The 16,112-nt window shown below is 33.2% G+C and overlaps 1 protein-coding gene across 7 annotated transcripts in view; it reads right to left on the bottom strand.

The window, feature by feature from the left end:
- Positions 1-16,112, bottom strand: part of DOCK7 (dedicator of cytokinesis 7) — a 149,871-nt gene that overhangs the window by 101,389 nt on the left and 32,370 nt on the right. For all 7 annotated transcript variants that reach the window (XM_081146123.1, XM_081146129.1, XM_081146127.1 and 4 more), the window contains exons 8-14: positions 14,452-14,518; positions 13,174-13,323; positions 11,968-12,048; positions 11,374-11,539; positions 10,397-10,539; positions 6,728-6,821; positions 5,898-6,060 (exon numbers count right to left, since the gene is read on the bottom strand). In XM_081146123.1, coding sequence (XP_081002249.1) covers positions 5,898-6,060; positions 6,728-6,821; positions 10,397-10,539; positions 11,374-11,539; positions 11,968-12,048; positions 13,174-13,323; positions 14,452-14,518 — 864 coding nt within the window. The remainder of the gene's footprint in view (positions 1-5,897; positions 6,061-6,727; positions 6,822-10,396; positions 10,540-11,373; positions 11,540-11,967; positions 12,049-13,173; positions 13,324-14,451; positions 14,519-16,112) is intronic.

Raw genomic sequence — 16,112 nt, forward strand, 5'->3', positions numbered from 1 at the left:
AAAAAATATTTGACATATAAAAATATATGACATATGTAAATATGTATGATCTATGTGGATCCTACATAAATATTTTGTTTGAAAAAATTACAAAAGAATATAGGGAAGAATAAGTTTTAGTTTTCAGAACAACAGCCAAACTGTCAAAAATGACTTTTTAGAGCCAGAATACCAAAATAAAGAAAAAACCAAAAGCTTTCAAATGCAAAAGAATGCATTATTTAATAAACCAATTACTTTCCCTATTAGTTTTTCAATTTTTAACAATTCTCAAACAATATATTTAATTTTGTTCCTTTTGGGAGTACTATTATTTTCTGCTTTAAATATATACCTCAAGTTAAGAGCTAATTCTGGTAAAGAAAGAGAAAGAATTTTCTCCTTTATTGTTCACAAAATCATGTCCTTCTGTTCTCACTACTTTGCTAAAAGTGTTGTAATTTCACCACTAACAATTGTCAAATCTAAAGGCCTTTTCTCAGTTCTCATACCCTTTGATCTCCCTACTACTTACTAATAACAATGTTCTTTTTTCAAATTTAATCTTCATTTTGCTTCCACAATATTACTACACTCTCGGAGAATTATCCCTTATTTGAACCCTTCTTTATAGTCCTATTACCTCCTAGTATTTAGTACTGTGGGCTAATGTACAATCTTCAATCATCTCTCCCACTCTGACCTTCAGAAACTCAACCTACTCTCATAGACTCATTTATTTTCTATGAGTAAAGTTCCACAATATTATTTCCAGACCTCTCCCCAATTTCCTTTCTTATATTGCCCTGTCATTTCTCCTTTTGATATCCTATAGTCTCCTCAAATTCAACATATCAAATAACAAATTCATCAATGCCTTACCGCCTCTGCTGGTCCTTCTTCCTGTATTACCCCATCCCACTCTTCTCCTTACTTCATTATATCCATTAATGGCACTACCATGCTTCCCAGTGATAGAAGCTTAAAACCCAAGAACCATCTCTAGCTTTTCACGTAACTTTGTAAAACACCTCTCCTGTATCATAAGCCGTTAGGACTTTACAATCTTTGGAAGTCTCTTAATCTGATATGCTTTCTTCCCATTTCTACTGCCAAAAACCTACCAAGGGCTGCCTTTAACCTGGGTCTTAAAATTATCTAAATAGTCTCCTGCCTGGGCTTCTAATTTTCTGTATGTCTCCCCTCAATCTTCCTAAAACAAATTTGTAACGGCTTCAACCTGTGTCACTCCAACTTGTCTATTAAAAGAGTGTAATAGCAAAGGATAATGAAAACATATTCTTATAGATTCTGCAGTTTTAGGATAAAATGGCTTGATATAAGCACATATTTCCTTTATAACTTAATAGGATTTTATCTTAAATTTTAGAATCTTATCTTAAAACTACATATGAATTGTGTTTTCTATTCCACAAATCTATCATCATATAAAAATAGTTATTTCCTCCCCAAATCTTCTAAAAAGTGATGCTCCTAGAAGATGTGTCATGTTTATCCTGTAGACTTTCATATCCCATATAGCTGTGCCCTCACAAGAATATGTACCCCAATTAAAAGAGCATAGCCTACAGAATGAAATCCAAATCTCTTCCAGGTACTCAAGGACTTTTATAATCTGAGCCCTAATTACCTCTTTAACCATTTCTTATCCAACATAGACCCTCAACTCTCATATAAATTATCGACTTTTAAACATCTCCTATATACTTTCCTAATGCCATTCCACTTGTCCAGAATGCCTCCCCAGACCATGCTGCTTAGTTAAGTTCTATTTCTACTTCAAGTTACAGATAGATAATCTCACTTTTCCCACAAATATCTAGTAAACGGAGGCTCCTTTCTCTGAAACCTTGCAGCATTACTATTTGTAACTCTCAACTGACATTTAGCAAATGGAGAAAAGACAGAAAAGTAAATCTGGCAAAAATAATAATAAAAATTGTGAGAAAAAGTAATAAAAACTCCAAGAGCAAAGAGCGTCAATCTACTTAATTTTAGTGAATTACAGGAGTAGTTCCCCCTTTTATCTTCGGTCTTGCTTTCCAGTTTCAGTTACCCATACTCAACCAAGGTCCAAAAATATTCAATGGAAATCAGAAAGAAACAATTCACAAGTTTTAAATTGTGCACTGTCCTGAGTAGCATCATGAAAGCTCATATCATCCCACTTCATCCTGCCCAAGATGTGAATATCCCTCTGTCCAGTATTGCCAAACTGTATATGCTGCACACCCATTAGTCACTTAGTAGCTGCCAAGGTGATTAGATCGACTATAGTAGACTGCAGTGCTTGTGTTCAAGTAACCCTTATTTTGCTTAATAATGGTCTCAAAATGCAAGAGTAGTGATGCAGGCAATTAGGATATGCCAAAGACAAGCCTTAAAGTGCTTCCTTTAGGTGAGAGGTAAAAGTTCTAGACTTAATAAGGAAAGAAAAAACATATTCTGAGTTTGCTAAATCTACAGTACAAAAAGTCCCTTATCCATGAAATTGTGAAGAAGAAAAAAGTAATTTGTGCTAGTTTTGCTGTTGTACCTCAAACTGCCAAAGTTACAGTCCCAGTGCATGGTAAGTGCTGAGATAAGATGGAAGGGGCATTAAATTTGTTGGTGGAAGACATGACATCATCTGGACTCAATGATCCTCCTGATGTAGTGTCAGAAGGTCAATAGTAGCCTAACACTATGTCACAATGCCTGCGTCATTCACCTCACTTCATCTTATCACGTAGGCATTTGTACCATCTCACAACCTCACAAGAGTGAATACAGTACAATAAAGTATTTTGAAACAGAGAGATACCACATTCACATAACTCTTATTTCAGAATATTGTTATAATGGTCTTATTTTATAATTATTATTGTTAATCTCTTACTGTACCTAATTTATAAATTAAACTCTATAATAGGTAGGTATGTATAGGAAAAAACATAGTATGATATAGCAGGTCCCCAAATAACATTGCTTCATTCAACATCGTTTCATTCTAACGTTGATGAGATGCTGTAGAAACTTAACTCCTGTTTATATCAATTAGGCTATGGCGAAATCAGTTTTGCTATATATCATTTCACTTAAAGTCATAGAACTTATCAACAACATTAAGTGAGGATTTACCATATAGAGTTTGTCACTCCCAGGGGTTTCAGGCATCCTCTGGGGGTTTTAGAAGGTATCCCCAGCAAATAAGGGGAGACTACTGTATTGCAAAATGTCTACACCAAAAGTTTACTCTGAACCAGTGTGAATTTTACTGAAAGCAAGTATACATGTTTCTTCTTTCAGGGTTACCTATTTTAGCATAATCCTTTTACCCACTCTCTTTCATCCTAGAATCAGCATATTTTCATGCCTGTATCTTTCCTTCCTAATAGTGTAACTCATGGAAATCAATTCACATTTATTCATTAATCAAAAATATATTCATTAACCAGTATTTATTTAGCACCTACTATTTGCCTCCTTTATAAAACCTATTCCAAATATGTACTGTTACATATTCTACCTTCTGTTATAGGATAATAAAATTTCCTTGTTTTTCCCCCATCACTAACAACCACAAGCATTGCATTTATGCATGTACTACCAAGTGATCACCCAACACAACAGTTTTCAAAACTGAAAAGTGACCCAACAGTTGGCTTTTTTACCAAAGTCCAAAGTGTTCTTGTGGAAAATCAGCTAGGTCAAAATTACTCAACTGGTGTGAAATGGGCAGTTCAAGGTCATGAAACTAGGATTAACTATCTCCCACAATGAGCCTTTATAAAATGAGGTTTCAACGACCTTTTGAAAAATATAAAATCAAGCATTCTATCTCAAACATAAAAACTACATTTATAAATTCATATCTGTAGACTCGAAATCTCACCCTCAGACCAGTGCATAGTTTCCAGTTTCTTAACTCACTGAATAAATATTATGTGCTTTCTGTGTGCTAACATACTATTCTAGATGCTGAAGATAAAGTGGTAAACAAAATAGACAAGTCCCTGGCATTTACAGTAATTACATTCTAATGAGAAAGACAAAAAATGATCACATAACTACACATTATAATGTCAGATAATGATAAATACAAGAAGAGTAAAGACCTAGAGGAGGGAAGCAGTGGATCATTTCAGGTAGGGTGATGAAAGTAAGCCCCTCTGGGAAGTGACCTTTAAGCAGATATATGTCTGAAAAAGGAACCAAGCCATGCAGAGGTCTGGAGAAAAACAGGACAGGCAAAGAGAAGAACAAATAGAAAAAGCTGTAGGCAGAATTGAATTTTGTTTGTACAAGGATGAACAAAAAGGGCACTGAGGCTAAAATGAGATAAGCAAAGCAGAGATTAGAGGAATATGAAGTTAAAGAAAGAAGACTGATACGTAGAATATTATAGACTATTACTAAAAATTCATTCTTTTTTTTGCTTATAATGGAAACCACTACAGGGTTTGAGAGAGAGGAATGAGTAATCTGATTTATAACTTTTAAAAACCTCTCTGGCTGCAATGTTGAGTTGACTGAGGCTGGGGTGGAAATAAGATGATCAAATTAGAAACATACAGCAAAATTCACGATCAGCAGCTATCCAATATGATCCACTGCTCTTAAACATTTGAAACATGGCTTATCTGAATTGAGATGTGTTTTAAAAGTAAAATATAGCCTGGACAGTGTGGCTCAGCGGCTGAGCACTGACCTATGACCCAGAAGATTTCACTTCAATTGCCAGTCAGGGCACATGCCCGGGTTGCGGGCTCAATCCCCAGTAGGGGGAATGCAGGAGGCAGCTGATCAATGATTCTCTCATCATTGATGTTTCTATCTCTATCTCTCCCTCTCTCTGAAATCAATAAAGATATATTTTTTTTAAAAGTAAAATATTTCAATAATTTTTTACATTTATTACATGTAAGAATGATAATATTTCAGGTATACTGGGTTAAACAACATATAATTAAAATTAATTTCACTTGTTTCTTTTTATTTTTTTATTGTAGCAACTATAAAATTTTAAATTACCAATGTGGTTCCCGTTATATTTTTATTTGACAGTGCTGATCTAGATGGTGACTTAGAATTGAGTTTTAAAGGTGGAAGACATAAGAAATACTGGATTTGGGATACATTTGAAAGTAGAGACTACAAAACTTGCTGTAGGAGTAAATGGAGGAGTAAGAAAAAAAGAGAAATCATTCAAATTCCCAAAATTTTGGCCTCTGGAACTGCGTAAATGGTGGTGAAATATGCTAAAATTGGGAAGTCTGGGTTAGAATTTTATGTTTGAGCTGCCCTGGTGGATATCCCAACAGACATATCAAGTAGTGGTCTCAGCATTCATAATGTGGGGAGCATCGTTAATAAAAAGTATATGTAAAGGGTATCCCTGGAGTTATGTAGTATTCAGACTAAACAGCCTATCCAACAACCTCAAGTCAAGTATTCTCTAAATAGTGTATATTCACCAAGTACTGCTGATAATTAGAATATAGTGTAGACACATAACCTTGATTCACGGTAATGCTAGATTCTGCTAATTAGGACATTTGAGAAAATACTGAAACTGGGAGTTCAAATATTTTAAACTAACAGCCCACGATTCAAGTGCTAGCTCCATCATACTCAAGCATACTTAACCTCTCTCTGTTTACTCATTTCAAAAATGAAGGTAACACACACTTCAACTTACAAGAATTAAGTAAGATAATGTATGTAAGATAATTAACATTATACCTGGCACATAGTAAAAGCTTCACACATTACAGCTATTAATAAAACCATGTGGTAAGAAATGGAATATGTAACAAAGCTACAAAAGACTTTTGAAGAATTTTATACTAGTTCTACATTAATATTAGAATATACAATATCTTAATTCAAAATTCTTCCAAATTAAAATGTATTACCTGTAAGTAGTATTTGGAACATAGACATCCCTGGCAGGAAACTCCAAAATTTCTCTGGTAGGTCTAACTCTACTGTCAGGGTAAAGCTTCACTTGAAGCAGCTCTGGGGTTAGGCAATAATGAGGATTTTCAGGTGCTGGAGAAATGTCTATCTTCAGCTGAGCTGCATATAAAAACATATTGTAAAAACAATGTGAACATAATAAATAAAAACATCATGTTGAAAATGTTTTTGGAAGAATTTAGATCCTATTTTTTCAAGAAGTCTGGGAAGAAACCAAAATCATTATCATCTCAGACCTCTAAATTACTTCATTTCAGAAAGTCTCAAAGGTATAAATTACTGAGATAGAACATAAATACATGTAAAATACCGAATAAATGAATGAGAAGAAACAAAAAACAAACCCCCCCACCCCCTGAAATCTAGCATAAAAATAAGCCAGCATTTCAAAAGTTAAATGTTTAATTTAAACTTGGTAGGCTTAACAACAGTTTCACTCTTGAATGGTTTGCTCTGATCATAATATGAATCGGTTTCTAAATTTTACCACTTCATGCACTTTTTTTTTCTCTCGAAAATAATTTTAAGCCATGACATTGCTCATCGTTCTCATTTCAGTACTCAGATTATCAAAAGTTGCTGAATCCTGCCCCAAACTGTTAGACCACATGAGAGTGGAATGAGACAAAGAGAACTGACAGGCACTGAGCAAAGAAAGGCATATGGGCCAGATAAGTGAAAAAAGGAATACATACACTGTATTACAAACAATACAATATATTTGTGATAACAGTTATAATCATTTCTACTCAATATTTTAAAATACCTGTAATTGGTCTCAGTCTCCGTAAAACAGAAGATGGCCTTCTCATATCAGCAAGGAATTTGTACAGATCTTCATCACTTAAGCGGTCTCCTTCCTGATTTTAAAAACAAAGGAAAAATTATTCAATAAAATAAATACAGTAGATTAAAAATATTGCCTATTAATAATCCTGCTCTTCTTCCTTCAATTTAGTCAGAATGAAAAATAAAATTAATAGAATCATGATTAGAAATCAATATGCTGCCCAGCCAGAGTGGCTCAGCAGTTGAGCATCGACCTAGGATCCAGATTTCGGTTCGATTCCTGGTCAGGGCACATGCCTGAGTTGCGGGCTCCATCCCCAGTAGGGGGCCTGCAAGAGGAAGGCAATCAATGACTCTCATCATTGATGTTTCTATAGCTCTCCCTCTCCTTTCCTCTCTCTGACGTCAACAGACATCCTTTAAAAAAAAAAAGTCAATATGCTGGCTTATTTCCTTTTTTATGCTTTCAAATTTTATTAAGTTATGATACTGCTATTGGTTTTTAAATTTTATATATTTACTTATAGCTCATTATGTCCATAAGGTATTACAGGACACGCTAAAATATGGAAAATGAATACAAATTAGAGGTTGATGAAAAGGATTTTTTAAAAAGAATATAAACAAAAAACATACATATAATGACAAACTTATAAATTTATTACACTTGAGATTATATTTCTTTTCAACTTTACATCGCCAAATTTCTCAAATGCAAAATATACAGCACTGACTAAATTTAAAAAAGAAAAGAAGTAACAACAAAAACTTCTCTTGAAGGAAAGTACAACTATCTTGATACTAAGACCAGAAAAAAATCTCTGAAAAGATTTTAGTCATGGGAAAAGAGACAAACAAAACAAAACCATATCTAATTAATACAAAATTTTCTATTTAATGTAATTTTTTTGCAAATAAAATAGGTAGGGATTGATTTTATTCTTTAATTCAGAAGTTAGTATTTAGATTTTATCAATCCAAACCTCCTGCATTTGATATCTTAGAGTTTTAAAGCATAGTTCATATATTATCTTACCTTATTTAGTAATAAACACATTTAAGGCTACTTTATTACTGTGAGTTCACCCTGAACAATATCCCATTTCCTCATTACTGTATTCTGAACAGGGTACAGAATTGATCATTTTATCCCACCATCTAGAAAAGTGATTTTTAATTTCTAAGAGGTTGGAGATTTTTGCTAATACTTTTTAAAGTGGTTTTTAGTTTAATTGAGTTATGGTTAGCGAATCTGACTTTTTGAAGATTTTTTTGGTGACCTAATATATAATTAATTATTGTAAATGTTCCATCAGTTGCTAAAACAGTATATTATCTCCTTTTGAATACAGAATTAATATATATCTTTAAATAGTCTTTATTTATAATACATTAAGATTATCTCTAGATTCAATGACTTCTGTCTACTTAACCTATTAAATTGACTATATTATTGACCTCCAATCTTTATTCCTATCTGTTTCCATACCTTTTGTTATGTGGGGCATTAATTCCATCTCCTAGGCGTGGCCATGTGACTTGCTTTGGGCAATAAGCAAAGGTGATGCAAAAACTCGAAAAACATTTGCACAAGTGAGCTTGCCCTCCCTCTTGAACTTTTGCCACTGCTAGGAGAGCATGACCCAACTAGCCGGCTAGATGATGAGTACAAATTGAGAAACATGAAAGAGGTCTGAGTCATTTCTGTCTTCCCAGCACAAATCAGACTAGATCAGCTGACTCCACTCAACCTCCAAACATGTAAATGAATTTAGCTGACAACCCCTTCTCCACACTGCATGTTTACTGCTGTGTACTCCCAAAGCAACAGATAACTTACATGCATTTTAATAAACAGAACAAATGCCCTTAAAACTAATGTGTGAATTTGATTTGATTTTAAAGTCTCCATGTATTTCTAATAATTTTAGCTTGTCACATTTAAAATCTGTACATAAACACTGATTACTATATCCTATCATGGATAGTAACTGCTCATCAATTTTTAAAAAACTGCTTTCTATATCTCATTTAGGAGAAACTTGTGCCTTAATCTCTACTTTATTAAAATTACAATTTCTGCTTTTTACTTAATTTGCACTTGCCTGATATGTAATATTCTAGCTATTTAAAAATACTTATAAAAATTGTACATACTAGTAGTTAAAAAAATTACAGAGCTCTACGAAGTTGAATGTTAATGCTTTCCAGTCTCTGTGTCTCCAGCAATCATTGATTTTAAGTTTCACAATCACTTTGTGCTAGTTTCCAGTTACCAGTCTCCAGTACATGGTGAATGCTCAAAAAGCATTTGTTGGATAAATAGGTAGGGGGTAGAATGATGCTCAGTAACATGGTGGGTGCTCAAAAAAATACATTTGAATAAATAAGTGGGTAGGTGGATGGCTGACTTGTTGATTTGAGTTTACAGTATCAGTTCAATGATAAAGCAGCTGAAGAAATGAAAAGAGAAAAAAAAGAGCTGTGGAAATAGTGACAGAAGTGATGTCACAGCTGAAGAAGTACAAAAGGAGAAAAATGTCATAGCTGCAAAGCTGTGTCATTTAGCTGGGTAAATCTACTGCTCTGTTTCCATAGCTGTACTTGGCTATCACGTCATCCAGTAACATCCCTCTCCCCTCCTTCCTCTCTCTGAAATGAATAAAAACATGTATTTTTTAAAAATCTAACCCTCTCAAATTACAAGGTGTCAGTAGGCCAGCATTTCCTCCCTTTATTTAGAACATCTCAAAAGGAGGAATTTTGAGAGTATTTACCATTTTCTTTTAATCTGCTCTAAAACATATGCATGGTACTTCTCCAGTTTGCCACACTAATATAAATTTTCTTCCATTCTTATATGGTTCTGGTCATCTGGTTACTCAAGACAAAGGCTTTCAAAATTTTGATTTTGGTTCTCCATATAAAATTAATTTTACAACAAAATCCAGTGTGCCCATACTCTCACACAAAAAATTAGGGGGAATAAAGCTCATTGAAGCATTATTATATTTTTATTCTACTGGAGTTTTGTTTTGTTTATTAAGCTGGGTGTTATACACTAAATTTCTGTTACCATTACTGGATCATGACTAGCATTGAAAAATACGGATATGACTCATGATTTGACGTGTAGGGAACGTACTTGCAAAGAATAAAATATCTTTAAGAACTTATTGGACTTACAAATTCACCTATAAAAATAACAATGGCATTTTAGTGTAGAGATGCACCACTATGACCTGAAAGTTCTATTCCATGTACCATGGAAGTGATAAATTAGGTAAAAACAACAAAACAAAATTGTGGATTATTCCACATAATCACTCTAAGAAAATCCATAAACTGTCAATATTTAAGAAAAGTTAAAATATTACAATTAAAAATATAAGATAGATGTGGAAGACTGATTCTGATGCATTATTAGTCAGTGTCAATATTTTAATATAATGATAAAATAACAGGTATATAACTTATTTTTTATTTTTATATTTTTATTTAATTTTTATTCTTTAAGTTTTTAAAAATTTCTTGAAATCACAATTATATGTACATGTATTACATGTACATATGCAATCACAATTCTTCTGAAACCAAAAGAAATATACAGACAGCCTCCTAGAATTCCTACATGACAGAACAATACCTGCTTAAAAAAATTTGTCACTGTGAGCGTAGCAGGTCGAAAGCTGGTCAAGTTACAAGCATCATCTCCACTTGTTGTCCTTTCAAGTGATCGTCTGCCAACAATACTGGAATTCCTCCTCTCTGACCAAGACCCTTTTCGTTCTACAAAGAAAAAAAAATAAAATATTAACTTTTATAATATTTAAAACCTCACCTGTAGTAGGATAGCTATAATCAAAGGACAGATAATTAAAGTGTTGACAAAGCTTTGGAGAAATTGGAACCTTCATACAATGTTAGTAGAATTTTTAAAAGGTGGAGCTATATTGTAAAACAACCTGGTAGTCTTTCAAAAGGTTAAACAGAATTATCATATGACCCAGTAATTTCATTTCTAGCTATATATCCAAAATAAACAAAAACATGTGTCAGCATTATTCATAATGACCAAAAAGTTGAAACAAGCCAAATGACCATCAAATGATGGATGGATAAATAAAATATGGTATATTGATACTATGGATTATTACTCAGCAATAGAAAATGAAATGATACATGCTACAACACAGATGAACTTTAGAACATTATATTAAGCGAGAGAAGCTAGACACAGAAAACTAGATATTACATAATTCTATTGATATGAAATGTCTGGCACAAGAAAATCCATACAGACTAAGTAGGTGAGAAGCTGTTCAGGGTTGGGTTTGGAGAGAATGGAAAGTGACTGCTAATGACTATATGGAAGTATTCCACAATTAGATTGCAGTGATGGTTGCAGGAAAAAACATTGAATTATACACTTTAAATACCTATTTAAACTGTATGGTATGTGAATTACATCTCAATAAAGCTGTTAAGGTTTTTTAAAAAGGCAAAAAAAACAACCCCTTTTTATGCCTCATCACATTGCAAAGTCTACAATTAAATAAGCTTATGTAAGAGAAAAGAAAAAAAATTATACATTTAGAAATATTTTATATAAAACACTCTTACCTCCAGTGCTTATTTCTACTTCTGTAGAATCTCTTTCCAAACTCCCAGCACTGCTAACAATATTCATTAAATGGATCGCAGTCCAAGCAAAAGGCATGCGATATTTCCCAAGTCTTTGGCAAAACTGATCAGCTTGACTTTTCAGCTTCTCCAATTTTTCCTTATTCTGCAAAACAAAACTTTATACATTATATGATTATGCTCAAAAGAAATGAATGAAAGGCTATTTCATAATAAACACACTGGTTAAGAATTCTTAGCAAAGATGGAAAAGCAATCTGTACCTTTCAGAGATCAATTAACAGTGTATTATCTTAACCACTGAACAATCTCAACCGTTCTACGAATGTATGTATAGAATAAGTCTTTGAAATTTTTGAGATTATCTCATCTTTGGAGAAAAGAAAAAGCAAGTGTCAATAGAAAAAAAATGAATTAAATTCTTTAACATGCTTTATATAGTAATTATATAATTATTAAATTTTAATTTGGGAGATTAGAGGTTATTTAGGTTGGGTTTGGGGATTTGGAGGGAAGGGAATGACTAGCAATAAATACAAAAGTGGGGGAAATGAGAGGCATGATATTCTATACCTTGGTGGCATCTGCTTCTTTGAAAATCATATATGGTTCCGCACACTCTCCAATGTCTCCTTGTTGGAGGACTTTTTCTAGCTGTCAGAGGCAAAAATTAAAGATTAATTTTTAAAACATGAAATATCTGACTATTTAGTTAGGGACACTAACCTCTGTTCCCTTAGACTGTCAAATAAAAAAAACGACAACAGCTAACACAATAGCCGTCTGGTATGAATGCCTGGTCTTGAGCCAGAAATCTATAGGTCATATAATAGAGTCACACCTTATTTGGTCATGTCGCATAATAAGGTTGCCCCTGATTGGTTAATTCTTGGTACCAGAAATTCTTATATACAAGTATAGGCATCTGATTTTAAAAAAAATCACTTTGGAGCAAAAAGGGTAGGTAATTACTATTATTATTATTGTAAATCAATCAAAATTATACCTACTTTTTTGTCACATGGGCAAAATATATATTTTGGTATGTTGCAGAATTTTAGTAATTAGTTTATGTGTGCCATGAGATTAAAAAGGTTTAAGATTGCTGCCCTAAGCTAAGTAGTTTAGTAATATTCAAACTTTATGATTTGTGATCTTTATTTTTACTTGGTTGACAGTCAAATCATAATGCTCCATAACCTCAATAATTAAGATTTTAGTATTAGTATCATTTAGGAACTCAATAATAATATTATGGCATAGCTCCTGTGATGGTACTTTTTTAGAGGTGATTAACATTTAAATCAGTAGACTGAATAGAGCAGATTACCCTCCATGATGTGGGTGAGCCTCACCCAATTAGTTGAAGGCCACAAAGCAAAAACTGAGGTTTCTCAAAAAAGACATTCTCAAGATTACTTGGCTGAGTTTCCAGTATGTTGCTCTGTGGAATTCAAACTCAAGAGTACTACAACTCTTACGTGAAATTCCAGTCTGCCAGCCTGCCCTACAGATTTCAGACTTGCTAGCCCTTATAATCACATGAGACAATTCCTGTGTGTGTGTGTGTCTATCCTGCTTGTTTGTTGGAGAACCCTGATTAATATGACCACTAACTCAAGAAAAAATATGGTAGCCCCTCTAGTGTATGTTAAGAAATATTAAAATGAAAAAATAAGTAAAGAAAAAATCTGTGCCCATAAAAAGCTGCAACACTGATGGGAAGACAAGTATACAGACACTACAGAAATAAATAAATATATTTAACATTATTCTCACCTTTATTACAAGAAAAACATCTTGGGAAGGATAAGTAATAGAAAAAATTGCTGATCTTGCCAGGGTGGTAATGGCAGCAGGTGGTACATGTGGGCGTAATAATCCTTTCATCTGCTCAGAATTAAGGTCAAAATAAAAGTTTTCTGAAATCTAAAAAATACAATCATATATTACATTTTTAAATCTGTACATCTGATAAAAACCCACAAAAATCATACATACCCACTCTTAAGCTATTACAGATATTAAAACATTATACTATAATATACAGTTTATTATATGTCACTGACCAATCTTTACAAGTCTAAATCAAAGGAAAAGAAATATGCAAACTATTTGGGAAATATAATACAATAAATACAGTCTAAAGAATTATATCCCAAGCTCTTTTGATTAGAAATGTAACCTCTAGCCCGGCCAGGCGTGGCTCAGCGGTTGAGTGTCGATCTAGGATCCAGGCAATCAGGGTTCGATTCCTGGTCAGGGCACGTGCCCGGGTTGCGGGCTCGATCCCCAGTTGGGGGAGTGCAGGAGGCAGCCGATCAGTGACTCTCTCATCATTGATGTTTCTATCTCTCTCTCTCCCTCTCCTTTCCTCTCTCTGAAATCAATAAAGATATATTAAAAAAAGAAAAAGAAATGTAACCTCTAGTAAAGTATACAAATACATTATTATGGAGATGAATTATCTCAAATTGTCTTTAATAATCTCAGCAGTTTTGATTTAGCAAATGCAAGTTGCTCGAGCAGAGCTCCACTGCAAAAAACCGTATTTTGACAGGAGGAGTCACTGAAGGCACTTCAAGTTTCTACTACACCTTAGACTTAGAATATGCAATTAAGGAATGCTGGGATGAGATATAATGGTAAAACTAACACCAGTATTTAAGACAAAATATTAAAATATACGTAAATGATCTGTTGTCTAGTGAAAAACTGAAAATTATGTCAACAAAAACTCACCGTCATCATCCTTATCTTTTATAGACTGCCTAAAATGCTTTTCTTGTAGTATCTTTTCTCTTTCTTAAATTAAAAGTTGCGTCTGCTACTGGCTTTTGGAATTCTTTCAATGAAATAAAAACTAGGCATCAACTAAATTATTTCATAGTAAGAAAATATTTAACAAGTCTTAACACTTCTATTTTTCTTTTTAAAAGATCCATGTTTAGTAATTCTCAAAAAATTGTTAGTTATTTATCTTATAAGACAATTTAAAATCAGGTTTCTGAAACCTATGATTGTGACAAAAAACTATGTTTAAATCAAATATCTTACCTTTTTCTTTTCCTTGACATCATATAAAGCCAAACTTGCAAAAATGGGCTCAATTTCAATCTCAAACCTTTAGGAAGAAAATGAAGTAGTTTAAAAATAAATATAAAATACATTGCTGGAGAGAAATTCTCATTCCAATAATAATCTCAATATCTTGTACTTTTCTACATCTGTGCTACACCATCTACTCTACTCCCTTCTTCCTGAAACACACTTTCCCAGGCATATCTTTCAATTTATATCAATCATTACCTCCTCTAGGTAATCCTCCTTTATTTTTCCAGCTACAAGTAATCTCTGCCTAAATACTCATGTCATTTTAAGACTGTTTTCTGACACTAAGCACTTTCTAACCTATAATTTGGTTACTTACGTATGTGGAAGACTTTAAATAAACTTTAAAAGTAAAGACCTAATGTTTTGTTTTTCAGACTGTAAATCACATATTCAATATAAAAACTTTAGGAGATACGTAAAAATATTTGGTAGAAAATGGGAGCATCCAAAATTCCACAACATGGAGAGAACCATAATTAACAATGTAGTACCTACCCATCCAAACTTTTCTCTATGTATAAATACACTTGTTAAATAGATTACTTCTTTTAAACAAAGAATGTCACTATATACATATTTTATAGTCTGCTTTTTCAACTTAATATTTTATGGATATATTCCCATGACATAAATATTAATCTATCATTTTAAATGCTGCATACTGCTTTTCATTACATATTTTATAACTGTGTGCTTAAGTTGAGATGTCTAATTGACTTCCACAAACAATGACTTACATTTAGTAAACACTCTGTAAATATTTGCTGAATGAAAAAAAATGTAATAGGAGGTTAACTAAAACTCCAGTGGTTATCAACCAAGGACTAATTTGCCTCCAAGGAGACATTTGGCAATGTCTACAAAAGTTTTTGGTTATCATTACTGCAGGATTATTACTGGCATTTATTGAGCAGCAGCCAAGGATGTAGCTAACTTTTTTACATTGTATAGGAGGGCCCCGGACTACAAATAATTATCCCCCAAAAAAATCCCACACCCATTAGTAGTCACTTTGTTTTCCCCAACTCCTCCAGCCCTAAGCAACCACCAATACCAATCTCTTTCTCTCTCTCTCTTTCTCTCTCTCTCTCCCCCTTTCCTCTCTCTAAAAATCAATTAAAAAAAGAAAAAGAAAAAAAAGAAAGAAAATGTGGTATATACACATTGGAATATTATTCAGCCATATAAAGGAATGGAGTACTGATACAAGCTACAACATAGATGGACCTTGCAAACATGCTACGTGCAAGCAGCCAGACACAAAGGAACACATATTGTATAATTCCATTTATATGAATTATGCAGAATAGGCAAACTCATAGAAACAGAAAGCAAATTAGTGGTCACCGGGGGCAGAGAGAATAGGGAGTGACTGCTAATTGGTTTTATAATGGATCAAATTGTGCATGCACACCCAAATTCGTATGTTGAAGCCCTAACTCCTAACTGTGACTATATTTAGGGATAGGGTCTTTAAGTAGGTAATTAAGGTTAAATGAGATCATAAAGGTGAAGCTCTAATCCAGTAGGACTGTCTTTATAAAAAGAAGAGACGCCAGAGATGACACTCTCTCATACAGAAACAAAGGAAAGGCCATGCAAGA

Source organism: Miniopterus schreibersii, assembly GCF_964146895.1.
Source record: "Miniopterus schreibersii genome assembly, chromosome: 8".
Classification (NCBI taxonomy): domain Eukaryota; kingdom Metazoa; phylum Chordata; class Mammalia; order Chiroptera; family Miniopteridae; genus Miniopterus; species Miniopterus schreibersii.